The sequence below is a fragment of the Leptosomus discolor genome, chromosome 22 (assembly GCF_034619465.1).
Source record: "Leptosomus discolor isolate bLepDis1 chromosome 22, bLepDis1.hap2, whole genome shotgun sequence".
Classification (NCBI taxonomy): Eukaryota; Metazoa; Chordata; class Aves; order Leptosomiformes; family Leptosomidae; genus Leptosomus; species Leptosomus discolor.
This window is the reverse complement of record NC_141412.1, coordinates 7,664,527-7,680,053: the sequence shown is the minus strand read 5'-3', so window position 1 is coordinate 7,680,053 and position 15,527 is coordinate 7,664,527. Positions and strand designations below refer to the sequence as shown.

The 15,527-nt window shown below is 58.4% G+C and overlaps 1 protein-coding gene across 1 annotated transcript; it reads left to right on the top strand.

Annotated features, from left to right (window-relative positions):
* The first annotated feature begins 2,552 nt into the window (after nt 1-2,552).
* Nucleotides 2,553-14,417, top strand: ESAM (endothelial cell adhesion molecule). Its single transcript, XM_086476888.1, is given in 15 exon segments — nt 2,553-2,598; nt 9,080-9,210; nt 11,289-11,432; nt 11,853-11,879; nt 11,881-12,037; nt 12,131-12,141; nt 12,143-12,287; nt 13,068-13,144; nt 13,146-13,195; nt 13,348-13,482; nt 14,059-14,101; nt 14,103-14,192; nt 14,194-14,223; nt 14,225-14,278; nt 14,280-14,417. Coding segments are annotated over 15 exon segments (1,278 nt in total).
* The last annotated feature ends 1,110 nt before the right edge of the window (nt 14,418-15,527 follow it).

Genomic DNA, 15,527 nt, shown 5'->3' with positions numbered 1-15,527 from the left:
GTTTGGTTGGGGTTTTTTTTTTTTGGGGGGGGGGGGGTTGTTGGTTTTTTTGGGGGTTGTTTTTTTTTTAATTTCCTAAAAGCTCATCGATCGGTGAAGTTGTGACATACGATGAATGTGTCGGTCCTAATAAAATCAAGCAAACACGGACGGGCTGCGGCAAATGTCTTTCTCCTCCGGGGAGGGGGGAATTTTGGGGGGAGGAATTCCACCGGGGGGGGTCGTTCGGGCAGGAGCTGTTGAATTTATTTATTCGAGGCGCTGCTGGAGCCCCTTTCCTTCCCCAAAAGCGAAGACCGGCTGGAGGATGGCGTCGCCCGGAGATGGCGGGGAGAGGAAGAGGAGGAGGCGGCCCCGGTGCTTGAAATGGGGGTGAGTGGCCTCAAAATGGGGGTGAGTGGCCTTAAAATGGGGGTGAGTTGGCCTTAAAATGGGGGTGAGTTGGCCTTAAAATGGGGGGTGAGTTGGCCTTAAAATGGGGGGTGAGTTGGCCTCAAAATGGGGGTGAGTGGCCTCAAAATGGGGGTGAGTGGCCTCAAAATGGGGGTGAGTTGGCCTCGAAATGGGGGTGAGTGGCCTCAAAATGGGGGTGAGTGGCCTCAAAATGGGGGTGAGTTGGCCTTAAGATGGGGGTGAGTTGGCCTTAAGATGGGGGTGAGTTGGCCTTAAAATGGGGGTGAGTTGGCCTTAAAATGGGGGGAGAGTGGGCCTTAAAATGGGGATGAGTTTGCCTCAAAATGGGGGGCGAGGGGGCCTTAAAATGGGGATGAGTTTGCCTCGAAATGGGGGGCAAGGGGGCCTTGAAATGAGGGTAGGTTGGCCTCGAAGTGGGGCAGTTGGCCTCGAAGTGGGGGTGAGTGGCCTCAAAATGGGGGCGAGTTGGCCTCAAAATGGGGGCGAGTTGGCCTTAAGATGGGGGTGAGTGGCCTCAAAATGGGGGTGAGTGGCCTCAAAATGGGGGTGAGTTGGCCTTAAAATGGGGGTGAGTTGGCCTCAAAATGGGGGTGAGTTGGCCTTAAGATGGGGGTGAGTTGGCCTTAAGATGGGGGCGAGTTGGCCTCAAAATGGGGGCGAGTTGGCCTCAAAATGGGGGCGAGTGGCCTCAAAATGGGGGTGAGTGGCCTCAAAATGGGGGTGAGTGGCCTCAAAATGGGGGTGAGTGGCCTTAAAATGGGGGTGAGTTGGCCTTAAAATGGGGGGTGAGTTGGCCTCAAAATGGGGGTGAGTGGCCTCGAAATGGGGGTGAGTTGGCCTCGAAATGGGGGTGAGTTGGCCTCGAAATGGGGGTGAGTTGGCCTTAAAATGGGGGCGAGTTGGCCTCAAAATGGGGGCGAGTTGGCCTCAAAATGGGGGCGAGTTGGCCTCAAAATGGGGGCGAGTTGACCTCAAAATGGGGGTGAGTGGCCTCAAAATGGGGGTGAGTGGCCTCAAAATGGGGTGAGTTGGCCTCAAAATGGGGGTGAGTTGGCCTCAAGAATGGGGGTGAGTGGGCCTTAAAATGGGGGTGAGTGGGCCTCAAAATGGGGGGCAAGTGGGCCTTAAAATGGGGATGAGTTTGCCTCGAAATGGGGGGCGAGGGGGCCTTGAAATGAGGGTAGGTTGGCCTCGAAGTGGGGGTGAGTGGCCTCGGAATGGGGGTGAGTTTGCCTTGAAGGGGGGGCGAGGGGGCCTCGAAAGGGGGGCGAGTTGCCCCCAAAGAGCCTCTGCCCGGGGCCGAGAGGGGAAGCGGGGGCTGGAGCAGGAGGCCAAGGGGAGATCCCGGTGGGATCAAGCCGGGTTCATCCACCCCTCGCTCTTCCCAGGGCCCGATCCTGCAATCCCAGCGGCCGGGTTGGATTTATGGGGGGGGGGGGGGGGGAGATGAGGACGAGAAGGGATTAATTCCCCCCAACCCCCCCCCTCTTCCTCCTCCTCCTCCTCCTCCGCCGCCGGCGGCGTCTAATCTCCCCGCTGGTCCTTCAAGGTCTGACCCTGGCTGGATCGAGGACCGGGATAACCTCGGCCGGGCCGAGCAGGATCCATCCCCCGGCTCCCTGGAATCGGGGGGCTTGATTTCCCCCCCCCCCCCCCGGCAAAACTGGCCTTTTTTTAGGGGATTTTTTAATTCTAATTATTTGGGGGTTGAGGGTTAATGAGTTCAGCCCGAGGCCCGCCGGTGTGGGAGGGGTGCGGCTGGGGGGGGGGCGTTTTGGGGTCCCCTCGGTGTGTGTGTGTGTGAGACATTGAGGTGCCACATCGCTCCCCTCCCCCCTCCCCTTAATAACCCTAATAGCCTAATTAACTAATAATTAATTAATAAGCCAATAATTAATAACCCTCATAATTAATTAATCACAATTTCTTGGTGTGTGGCTTATGGGGGGGGGCGCTACTTGGCGCTACCCCCCCCCCCCCCCGCGTGGGGTGGGGTAAGGCCACGCCCCTCGGAGGCCACGCCCTCCCAAATGGCCACGCCCCCCACCTGCGGGGCGGGACACCCCCCCCCCGCGCCCCCCCCCCTCCCCCTCCCTCTAGGCGCGGCCCCGGCACCTGCTGCGGCGGCGGCTCCGGCCATGGGCGCGCTCCCGCGGGCCGCGCTGGCGCTGGCTGCGCTGCTGGGTGAGCCCCGCGGCACCGGGAGGGGGGGGGGGCACCGAGGGGGGGGGGGGCACGGGGGGTGGGGGGTTCACCGGGAGCGGGGGAACCCCGGAGAGCAGCGCAGCAGGGCGAGGGGGGGACCCGGGGGCACCGGGGCAGGAGCTGGGGGGACAGAGGGGGGGGACTGGGGACCCGGGGGGCAACCGGGGCAGGTCCCGGGGATATCGGGGGGGGGGGCACGGGGAAAGATGTAGGAGAACCGGGACGAACCGAGGCAGATCTAGGGGTACCGGGGGGGGCACCCGGTAAGACGCAGAAGAACTGGGACGCACCGTGTGGGGTATCGGGAGGGGGGGGGGAGGGGTTGTCACTGGGTGGGACCCGAGGGTACCGGGGCAGGACCTGGGGATACCGGGAGGGCACCGGGAAAGGTGCGGAGAGACCGGGACGCACGTGCCGGGCAGGACGCGGCGGGTACCGGGAAGGGGGGACCGGGAAAGATGCGGGAGAACCGGGACGCACCGGGGCAGGACCCGGGGGTACGGGGCGGGGGGACACCGGGAAAGATGCGGGAGAGAACGGGGACGCACCGGGGCAGGACCCCGGGAACGGAGAAAGGGGGGGGGGGACCGGGAAAGACGCACCGGGGCAGGACCCGAAGGTACCGGGGGGCACACCGGGCAGGACAGGGGGGGCACCCGGTAAGACTCAGGAGAACCGGGACGCACCGGGTGGGACCCGGGGAGTGCCGGAGGGGGCACTGGATGGGACCCGGGGGGGGGTCACCGGGTGGGGTCCGGGAGTACCGGGCGGGGGGGGGTCACCGAGCAGGGTGCGGAGCAGTCGGGGGGACACCCAGCGAGACGCACGGGAGCCGGGGACCACCGGGCAGCACGCTGGGGAGCTTTAGGGGGGCACCGGGTAGAAGCCAGGGGTACTGGGAGGGGGTCACAGCACCCCCCCCCCAGCCCCTCTCCGTGCCCCCAATCCCCCCACCCCCAGCAGGTGGGTGCTGGAGGAAGGGGGGGGGGAGGCAACGCACCCCTTTGCCCTCTTTGGGGGGGAGAGTGGAGAAACTCTGGGGGTCCCCCCACGGGAAAAGCCCCTTTGTTCCTCGGAGCTGCCGAGCGGCCCCTTCCAGCACCCCCAAACCAAAAGCCACCCCCAGGGTGAGGCACAGCCCCCGGGGACCCTGATGTGGCGGGGGCGATAATTCCCCTCCCTGCTTGGCGTCCCCTGATTACAAAAACCCGCTTCTCCCCTTTTCCTTGGTTTTAAGGACCCCCCAGCTGGTTTTGGGGTGACAGGTCTCGACTCTTCCTTCCCCCCCCCCAATTTCCAACCCTATTCGAGTTGGTTTGCGTGTTTTTGGGTGTTTTATTTTTTTTTCTGAAACGCCACCGTTGCTCCAAAGGCAAATCTCCAAAGGAAATCTTTGGCGGTTCCCGGCGAAGGAGAGGCCTTGGGGAAAGGAAACGGCCCCAAAAAACAATGTCAGCGGCGGCGTTTCCTCCCCGGCGGGGACGTTGGGTTGGGGTCCCCGCTCCCGGAGCCAACCGGTTTTAGCTCCTTGAGGTTGTTTTTTTCCCCCTTTCCTTGTGCTAAAAGCGAATTAAAGGTCGTTGGGGTGAGGCGTGGGGGTCGCTTCGGCGTTAAACCCCCACCGGGATGCTCCTTCCCCGCATCCCCGCCGGCGTCGGTTTGCGCGGGCTCGTGGTGGATCCCCCCCAAAAAATCCCGCCCGAGGCCAGCGATGTAACCGAGAGCCCAAAACCGCCGCGAAAAGACCCTTTTGGAGCCCCAAAATGGGTGATTGTTTTTTTTTTTCCTTTCAAACATCCCCTCCCCGCTCTACGGGGTCACCCCGGAATCGTCATGGGGGGGGGGGGAAAAGCCAAACGAGGGGCGACGGCGACGCTCGGCCTCCCCATCCTCACCCCCCATCCCGCGCCGCCGCCTTTCCCCGCGTCAGGGGTTAAAGCGCGTTTCTATCTATAGCGAAGTCACGTCCGATGGTGATGATGATGATGGGTTTATTTCATTTTTCCCTTTTTTTTTTTTGTTTTTTTTTTTTTTTTCCCAAATTTGGCCTTCCCCGGAGGATACGGCGCCTTCTGGCCCCCGCCACCCCCCACCCCGGGGTCGTGAGAAAAGCCGCCGTGGATTTTCCCAACGGAGGCCGCTCCGTGGCCCGGCATCTCCTATCTGCCCGTTTATAAATAGTCGGAGTTAAGGGAAGGGAAAGAAAAAAAAAAAAAAAAAAGAAAATCCCCCCCCAAAAATAAAATAAAAAAGCACCGGGTGCTGCGTCGCATCGCCCAGATGCTCCTTGACCTTTTTTCCAGGTTTTTTTGTTGGTTTTTAGGGATTTTTTTTTTTTTTTTCTTTTTTCCCCCCGGCCCAGATTCCCGCTGTGGATTTTAAATCCCAAGCTCGGGCTCTTGGGATTAAATTTGGGGTCTGGTTTCACATGACTCCAGCGCCTTAATCCTATCGAGCAGGGTCATCAAACCCCGGCGCCTCCAGCCTTTAATTCCCCGTACGGTTAATAGCTTATAGGGGCGCGGGGGGGGGGGGGTTTGGGGCTGCTTTTTAGGGGGGTTCAAGCCAGGAAGCAGCTTTTTGGGGGGGAAATTGACGGGATTTTAGCTGAGGATGGGGTGTTCTGGATCAGCGTGGGATTTAAAGGGTTGGGTTTTCCATAGGGGAAAATTTGAAAGGGAAATTTAAATTTTTTTCCCATAGGGAAAGAGTTGAAGGGTGTTTTTAACGGTAAATGTAAAGGTATTTTTGCCCACAGGGGAAAATTAGGTATTTTTCAACTTAATTTTAAAGGTCTTCTTTAAAGGAAATTTAAAGGGGATTTTTTTTTTCTATAGGGAAAAAATCTAAAAGGATTTTTCAAAGTAAGGAAAAAAAATCCCCAGCAGATGGGCTGGAGCGGAGGGAAAACACCCAGGCAGGTGCTTAGCTCGGGGCAGCTGGATAAAAATCAAGGTTTTTCAGCCCAAATAGCAGCCGGGAGGTGCCGAGGTTCCCCACCACCGCTCTCCCCCCCCCCCCACCCGCCCGCTGATATGCGTAATGAGCGCCGGGAGCGGCTTAATTTTTTCGATCTGGTTAAAGCATTAGAGGATTTGAAGCGGCGAGGTGGCTAAAGCTGGAGCTGATGCCAAAGGGTTCGCTCCCCCTGCCCGCAGCTCAAGCCCCGGTTCTCCCAGCCCCCTTTTTTTTTTTTTTTAGGGTCCAATTCGGCCGAGATGAGGAATTCGGGTGGTGAATTCTGCGAGAAAAAGGGGGGTTGGGGGAGCGAGCGTCCTCCAGATCCATCCGCCTCTCCCCGATGGGCTGGAGGGGGGGATGATGGAGCTGCGATCTCCTGTCGCTGCGGTTTAAGGATGACGGAGCAAAGCAGCAGCCACAGAGCACTAGTAACGTGGTCATCATTAGGTTTCAGAGTTAACACACCCCATTGAGTGCACAGGGAGCCTGGCCTCTGGCGGGTTTGGCGCGGTTGAGACCCACGAGGCTATTTTCATGCCTCGGGCTACGGCGGGAAACCCCCAGCCGGTGCCGGAGCATCTTTTTCCCCCCTCCGGAGCCTGGATTTCCTCGGTGACCTGCAGCGTCCGTTGGCCCCTCCCCCTGTTTTGTGCGCCAAAATGATGGTGGTGGAGGAGCCGGGCTGAAAAATACCCGGGTTTGGGGATGCCCTGGGGTTTAGGAGCTGTGGTGTCTCATTAATGAATGATATTGATATTATTATTATTATTATTATTATTATTATTATTATTATTATTATATTATTATTATTATTCCTTCTCCTCTCCACTATTATCATTATTATAATAACTATTGTCATTATTCTTATAAAAATAATTACATTCTTAATTATTACACACTTTATGCTACCCATTATCTCTTGTTCTAAAAATTACCGTCTAATTATTAGATATCGTGTCTTTTCTTCCAGATTATCTCGGTGTAATATGTTTATATTTATAACGATGAAGGAGCTGGGCTGAAAAAACCTGGATTTGGGGATGCCCAGAGATTTAGGAGCTGTGCCTTCATTTAATGACGCCATGTGCAGCGTTAATCAATGATATTATTAATAGTATTTGCACTATTACTGTCCCTATTTTCATTATTATTTGCACTATTATCCTGACGATGATGACTATCATCATTATTATTTTCACTGTTATCATTATTATTTTCACTATTATGGTGATGATGACTATTATCATTATTATTTCCACTAATGTCATTATTTCCACTCTTATCATTGTTATTTCCACTATTACCATTATTTCCACTATTATCCTTATTATTTTCACTATATTATCATTATTATTTTCACTATATTATCATTATTTTCACTATTATCATCATTATTTTCACTATTATCATCATTATTTCCACTATTATTATTTTCACTATTATCATCATTATTTCCACTATTATCATTATTATTTTCACTATATTATCATTATTATTTTCACTATATTATCATTATTATTTTCACTATTATCATCATTATTTCCACTATTATCATTATTTTCACTATTATCATCATTATTTCCAATATTATCATTATTATTTTCACTATATTATCATTATTATTTTCACTATTATCATCATTATTTTCACTATTATCATCATTATTTCCACTATTACCATTATTATTTCACTATATCATCATTATTTTCACTATTATCATTATTATTTCCACTATTATCATTATTATTTCCACTATTATAATTATTATTTTCACTATTATCATTATTATTTTCACTAGTATCATTATTATTTTCACTATATCATCATTATTTCCACTATTCTCGTGATGATTTTCACTATCCTCACGATTATTTCCACTACTCTCAGGATTAGTACCTCTGTTACCGTGCCGGTGGTCACTACTCTCACCCCCCCCCTCACTCCAACCACATTTATCATTTTCACACAGACCGCCCCGCCTCTATTACCCATTTTCTTCGAGAAAACCCACCCTAATCCTCAGCTCCGGGCCGGTTTTGGCACCTTTAACCTACATTTAACACCATTCTCCCTCCGATGACCACACGACCACCATCATCCCCCCCGCTCCCCAACACCTCCCCAACCATCGCTACCCACCAATAATCTCAATTATTTCGCGCGGCCGGGCTCCCCCCGGCAGGTTTTCCCCCCTCGCCAGGACTTAAGGGTTTATGTTCTTAGCCCGGGCGAGCTATTTTTAAGCATCCTCACCAGACCGGGGCTGATTTCTCCCGGGTTTTCACCGGAGAAAGGAAATTTGATTATTTTTTGTTGTTGTTGTTGTTGTTGGGTAATTCCTGGGAAGACTTATCGGCCGGAGCAGAGTTTCCTGCTCGGAGCTGGAAGGCTCCGTCCGGAAACCGCCCCGATGCCTCGCCGGGAAGGGGGGAGCAGATGGATACGAGGCTGAAACAACCCCCCCCCCCCAGCGCCTCGTTTTCCTCTTCCCACCCTGGAAAAAAAAACCAGCAAAACCCAAGGAAAATCCAAACCTTCGCGGAGAAGGTGGCAAGGCCGTTGGCGACTCCTCAAAATCCTTCAAAAAGCAGAGATTTCCTTTTTTTTCCTCAAAATCCTTCAAAAGCAGGGATTTCCTTCCCCCCCCCCCCCCCCCCCCCCCCAAATCCCAGCTGGCAAGGAGGGTTTGGGGTGATGGGGCAGCATCATCCCTGCCCCCCCCACCCCTCCCCACCCCACCCCTGCTCCCCCCCGCGTACCGCTCCAGAGCATCCCCGGGCGCTGGTGGGACTGGGCCAGCTGGGGACACGGATCGATGGGTGGGATGGAGCCGCCGGGGTGGCGGCGTTCCCTCGGGAATCAAAAAAAAACCGAGCCCAAACCCCGGCACAACCTCGGCCTGAGCCGATTAATTCCCCGGCTGAGCTTTACCGGCAAAGCCGGGGAATAATCTTCCCCCCCCGCCCGCTCCGGGAGCTGAGCATCCTTCTCCGGCCTGTGCTACCCGCTGGGATCCCACTGTCTCGTCCCAGTGGGGTTTTGGGGTGGCTGCTGGATGCAGGGGACAGCGGGGATGGGGGTGGAGACGGGGATGGGGGCGTCAGGAGAAGCCACCCCTGAATAATCCCAGTTTAGCAGCTAAAAAGGCGGGATGCTGGGGAACGCTTGCGGGAGGACGCCCATCCCAAATGAATCCCATGGGGTGCGGCATCATGGGGACGGGGGTACCCCAATAGTGGTGGAGCCCCTTGGGGGGAGGCGGAGGTCCCCTGGGAGCCGGGGGTGGGAGGGAAGCAGCATTGTTCCCGCGTCCTTCGAGCAGCCGGAAAGCCCTTTCCCGTGGCGGTGGCAGGAGGAAAAAATGTCCCCTCTCGGGTCAACTTCCCGGTGACAATCGGGGATTGTTGGGGTTTTCCGTTGGGAACGGGGAGGGTTTCATGGGAAAACAGCGTCTGGTGTTGAGTCACATCCGGTTTCGTCCCTCTCCGCCCGCGGGCAGGTGTCTCCTCGGCCGTGTTGGAGGTGCAGGTGGGGACGGGCTCGGTCTTCTCCGTGGAGGGGCAGCAAGCGGTGCTGGCGGCTCTGGTACAACCCAGCCGCTCCCAGAAGAAGCCCTACGTCACCTGGCTGGTGGGATAAAGGAAGATGCCGACACCCCTTCCAAGGTGAGGGGCGGGGAGGGGGACAAGGCAGGGGGTGGCCGTGGTGGGGGAGTTGGTCGTGGTGTCCGCAATGGGGAGGTGCCTGTGATGGGGGGGAAGCTTGTGGTTGGCCACCATGGGGGAGGTGTCCGTGGTGGGGGAGGTGCCCATGATGGGGGGGAACCTCGTGGTGCCCACGATGGGGAGGTGCCCAGGATGGGGGGAACCTTGTGGTGCTCCATGGTGGGGAGATGCCCATGATGGGAACGTGCCCATGATGGGGAGAACTTCATGGTGCCCATGATGGGGGGAACCTCATGGTGCCCCGCAATGGGGAGATGCTCACAATGGGGAGATGCCTCATAGTGCCCCACGATGGGGAGGTGCCTGTGATGGGGGGAAGCTTGGTGATGGCCACCATGGAGAGGTGCCCATGGTGGGGAGGTGACCATGATGGGGGGAACCTCATGGTGCCCGCAATGGGGAGATGCCTCATAGTGCCCACGATGGGAGGTGCCTGTGATGGGGGGAAGCTTGTGGTGAGGCCACCATGGGGAGGTGCCCATGGTGGGGAGCGTGCCCATGATGGGGGGGAACCTCGTGGTGCCACGATGGGGAGGTACCCATGATGGGAAGGTGCCCTATGATGGGGAGAACTTCATGGTGCCCATGATGGGGGGATGCCCATGATGGGGGGAACCTCATGGTGTCCACAATGGGGAGATGCTCATAGTGCCCAGGATGGGGAGGTGCCCATGATGGGGGGAACCTTGTGGTGCTCCATGGTGGGGAGATGTCCCATGATGGGAAGGTGCCTATGATGGGGAGAACTTCATGGTGCCCCATGATGGGGGGAACCTCATGGTGTCCACAATGGGAAGGTGCCCATGATGGGGGGGGAAACCTCATGGTGCCCACAATGGGGAGATGCTCACAATGGGGAGATGCTCATAGTGCCCCACGAATGGGGAGGTTGCCCGTGATGGGGGGAACCTCGTGGTGCCCATGATGGGGAGATGCCCATGATGGGAAGGTGTCTATGATGGGGAGAACTTCGTGGTGCCCATGACGGGGAGATGCCATGATGGGGGGAACCTCTTGATGCCCAAGATGGGGAGGTGCCCATGGTGGGGGGGGAACCTTGTGGTGGCCACAATGGGGAAGTGCTCACGATGGAGAGATGCTCGTAGCGCCCATGATGGGGAGGTGCCCCCAATGGGAGGAAACTCGTGGTGCCCACAGTTGGGGAGGTGCCCATGACGGGAAGGTGCCCATGATGGGGAGATGCTCGTGGTCCCCACTCCACCATGAGGACGTGACCATGGTACCTATGGTGGGTAGATGCTGGTTGGTACCTGCAATGGGGAGGCGCTTGTGGTGTCTACGCTGGGGAGGTGCCTATGATGGGGGGGGGGGTGCTCATGGTGATGCGTAGATGACCACGATGAGGTCATGCCTGTGGTGCCTGCAATGGCAAGGTGCTTGTGGAGCCCACGCTGGGGAGATACCCGCAATGGGAAGATGACCATGATAGGGAGGTTCTTGTGGAGTCCACGATGGGAAGATGCTTGCAGTGGGGGCATGATCACAGTGCCCATAATCAGGAGGTGCCCATGGTGAGGAGATGCTCATTGTGCCCACGATGGGAAGGTGCCCGTGATGGGGAGATACTCGTGATGCCCACGGTGGGGAGACACCTGTGATGGGGGGATGATCGTGGTGCCCACGATGGGGAGGTGCTCACGATGGGAGAGGTGCCCATGATGGGGAGATGCTTGTGGTGCCCATGAAGGGGTGATGTCCACCATGAGGACATGCCTATGGTTGGGTAGATGCCCATGACGGGGACATGGCCGTCATACCTGCAATGGGGAGGTGCTTGTGGAGCCCACGCTGGGGAGATGACCATGATGGGGAGGTTCTTATGGTGTCCGTGATGGGAAGATGCTTGCAGTGGGGCATGCATTATGGTGACCATGATCAGGAGGTGCCCATGATGGGAGAGATACTCGTGATTGCCCACGATGGGGAGATGCCACAGTGGGGGGATGCTCGTGGTGCCCACAGATGGGGGAGGTGCTCGTGGTTGCCCATGGTGGGGGAGATGCCCACAGTGGGGAGATGCTCGTGGTGCCCATGGTGGGGACATGCCCATGGCGGGGAGATGATGGAGAGAAGCTCATGATGGGACAGTTGCTCGTGGTGCCCATGGTGGGGAGATGCCCATGGCGGGGAGACTGATGGAGAGAAGCTCATGATGGGACAGTTTCTCATGGTGCCCATGACAGGGGGTACTGGTGGTGCCCACAGTGGGGAGATGCTCGTGGTGCCCCATGGTGGGGAGATGCCCACGGTGGGGAGATGATGGAGGGAAGCTCATGGGTAGGGGACTTTCTCGTGGTGCCCATGGTGGGGAGAGATGCCCACAATGGAGGGGTGCTCGTGGCGCCCATGGTTCCTACACCGTGGCGGTTGAAGATGGAGGTGGCTCGTGCAGCCAAAATTTGGGATTTTGGCAGGGGGAGTGTGTGTGTGAGGGTGTTCCCCTCCCGTGACACCATCCAGAGGTGGACCACGTGGGTGTTTCTGCCGCGCAGATCCTGACCCTACCTGGACGGGAGGTGAGTGAAGGTGGAGGAGACGGAGCTGAAGCCCCGCAGTGGGGTTCGTGTACCCCGTCCTCACCCACAACATCTCGGTGTTCATCAACGCCACCCAGGAGCGCGACTCGGGCCAGTACATGTGCACCGTCAACGTGGTGGATGACGTCAGCAGCACGGGCAAGAACGTCGGCGTCATCAACCTCACCGTCCTGGGTAAGGCTGGTCACCCCCGACCACCCCCCCCACCCCCACCCCCCACCCTGCCCCCGTGGTGTCCCTCGGGACTAAGAGTGGGCGCCACCGCAGTGCCGCCGGCCCGCCCCCACCTGCCAGCTGCACGGCGACCCCGCCGTGGGAGCCAACGTGACGCTGAGCTGCGCCTCCAAGAAGGGGAAGCCCTCGCCCGCCTACCAGTGGCAGCGCACGGCCCCCACCCTGCAGGTCTTCTTCCCCCCTGCCCACGGTACGTGACATCATCTCTGGCCAGTCATCGCTAGGTTTCAGGGTTAACAGTGGGGGAGGAGGGTTCCATCTCTGGCCAGTCATCGCTAGGTTTCAGGGTTAACAGTGGGGGAGAAGGGTTCCATCTCTGGCCAGTCATCGCTAGGTTTCAGGGTTAACAGTGCAGGGGAGGGTTCCATCTCTGGCCAGTCATCGCTAGGTTTCAGGGTTAACAGTGGGGGAGAAGGGTTCCATCTCTGGCCAGTCATCGCTAGGTTTCAGGGTTAACAGTGGGGGAGAAGGGTTCCATCTCTGGCCAGTCATCGCTAGGTTTCAGGGTTAAACAGTGCAGGGAGGGTTCCATCTCTGGCCAGTCATCGCTAGGTTTCAGGGTTAACAGTGGGGGAGAAGGGTTCCATCTCTGGCCAGTCATCGCTAGGTTTCAGGGTTAACAGTGCAGGGGAGGGTTCATCTCTGGCCAGTCATCGCTAGGTTTCAGGTTAACAGTGGGGGAGAAGGGTTCCATCTCTGGCCAGTCATCTCTAGGTTTCAGGGTTAACAGTGCAGGGGAGGGTTCCATCTCTGGCCAGTCATCGCTAGGTTTCAGGGTTAACAGTGGGGGGGAGGTTTTCATCTCTGGCCAGTCATCGCTAGGTTTCAGGGTTAACACAGGGGAAGGGCTGGAAATCCCCGAGAAGTCTTCATCCCTGTAACTCCGCCTGCTCCTTGCAGAAGGATGTGGGGGGGGACGGGGATGGGGTGGGGGTGACCGCGGGGCAGCACCCGAATTTCTCGCCCGCAGACCGGGCCAGGGGCACCCTCAAGCTGACCAACCTCACCCTGGACATGTCGGGCCTCTACGTCTGCGTGGCCGAAAACCCGCGCGGGTTCGGCCGAGTGCAGCATCGCCCTGGAGGTGCACTCAAGTGAGTACGTGTCCGCAGGGCCGGGGGCGGGGGGAGGGGGAAGGGGGGGGGGGACACACACGAGGTCCCCCGCGGGGTCCCCATGGGGAGAAGGGGGGGGGGAGGCAAACTGCCCCCCCCCCGCCGCCTCTCCGCCTCTCCCCCGCGCAGCGCGAGCACCAAAGCGGTCATCGCCGGCACCGTGCTGGGCTCCCTGGGCGCTCTCGCCACCGTCATCTTCTTCACCCGGCGGGTCGTCGGCTACCGGAGGAAGAAACGTGATGGCCAGGAGGAGGCGGCCAACGAGATCAAGTGAGGCGCCCCTCCCGTGGAGGAGGTTCAAATTGTCATCGCTAGGTTTCAGGGTTAACGGAGAGGGGAAGGAGGTTTCATCTCTGGGCAGCCATCGCTAGGTTTCAGGGTTAACGGAGGGGAGAAAGGAGGTTTCATCTCTGGGCGGTCATCACTAGGTTTCAGGATTAACGGAGAGGGGAAGGAGGTTTCATCTCTGGGTAGTCATCGCTAGGTTTCAGGATTAACGGAGGGGAAGGAGGTTTCATGTCTGGCCAGCCATCGCTAGGTTTCAGGGTTAATGGAGGGGGGGGGAAGGAGATTTCCACCTCCGGGTAGTCATCATTAGGTTTCAGAGTTAACAGGGCAGGGGAGGTGTTCCATCTCTGGCCCATTGTCGCTAGGTTTCAAGGTTAACGAAGCGGGGAAGGAGGTTTCCACCTCTGGGCAGTCATCATTAGGTTTCAGAGTTAACAGGAGGGAGAAGGAGGTTTCCATCTCTGCCCAGCCACCGTTAGGTTTCAGAGTGAACAAGGGACTTTTTGGTCCAAGCGCTTTGCGGTGCTGACCCCTCCGCCCCCTCTCCCCTCTCGGCAGGGAAGACGCCCCGGCCCCCAAAACCCCGGCTTGGGCCCGACACACCCCCTGCGGACGCCCTCTCCAAAACCAGCACCTTGTCCTCCATCACCCGGGAGCAGCCCTACGGCGCCCACCCCCCCTCCGACACCGCCCTCCGTCCTCACCGCCACCGGCAGCTACCGGGGGACCCTCCGCCCGGCCGGGGGGACGCACCCCGAATCTCTCCCCCCCCTCCCGCCGCCCTCAACGGGACCCCCAAACGCCACCAGGACCCCGGTGCCCCCCCCGCCTTCGGTGCCCCCCTCCGCCTTGGCGCAGCGCGGGCGCCGTCCCCGTTATGGTGCCCGGCGCAGAGCCGAGCCGGCTCTTTGGTGTGAGCCCCCCCCCCCGCCCCCCAAAAAAAAGGGGGTGCCTGTATCCAGCAGACACCCCCTCGTCATTTTTGGGGGTGTTTTTTCCCTTTTTGGGGTTTTTTTTCCTCTTTTTCTTCAGACGCCTCAAGCAGCCGGACTCGGTGTTGAACGGGAGCACACGGGGAGGGATGAGGCTCCCCGTAACTAAACACCCCAAAATAGCCCCGGCCCCGCCTTGGAGGGGGGGGTCCCCCCTCTTTTTTATATATATATATCTATCCCAAAATCAGTTGAAATGGGGGATTTTTCATAAAAGAGCATTTTAAGCCGGGGGCGGGGGTGGGGGTCGGACATGGGACGTGCTTTTTGGGGGGGGTTGTTTTTTAGGGGTTTTGTGATTAAAAGCTGGTCGCGCCACCCGGCGCCGTGGTTTTGGGGGAGTTTGTGGGGGTTTTGGGGGGGGGGGGGGTTCGCGGGTGGCGCCATGCCTCCTGCGTGACGTCACAGCGGCTGGGTGACGTCACAGCGGCTGGGTGATGTCACCTCGCCACAGCCAAGGATGGCGGGGGGTTGGGGGGGGGATTCTCAGGCTGGCGGCGCGTTGTCACGGCCCGAGAGGCGTCGCCGTGACGTCACACGCCGGGGTCCAATGAGCACGACGGCCGGCTGACGTCACGCGGCTCTCGGTGACGTCACGCTCGCCCGCCGCCCTGCCGGCGGTGAGGTGGCGCGCGCCGGGACGGCGTCACAGCCCCGGATGACGGCGTTGAGCGGGGGTGTCCCGTGATGTCACACGCAGCCAGCAGTGACGTCACACCCCCCCACCCCCCCCCCGCTCCTGCCTGCAGAGCACCCCGCAGGCGTCACACGTACCTGGGCGTGACGTCACCGCCGGCCGCCGCCACCCCTGTGACCTCACGGCTCCGCTGGGTGACGTCGAAAGGCGTCAAGGACAGGCCGGGCCTCTGGCAGCGACGTTTATTGGGGGGGGGCGACACCGGGGCGGGGGGCGGCAGCCGGGGCGGGGGGCAGGGCCCGGCTGCGGGGGGACCCCGGGGGGCGCATGCGGGGGGCGGCGGGGCGAAGCGGGGGCTCCTGGGCCGCGGCGGGCGGCGGGGGCTCGGCGGCGAGGGG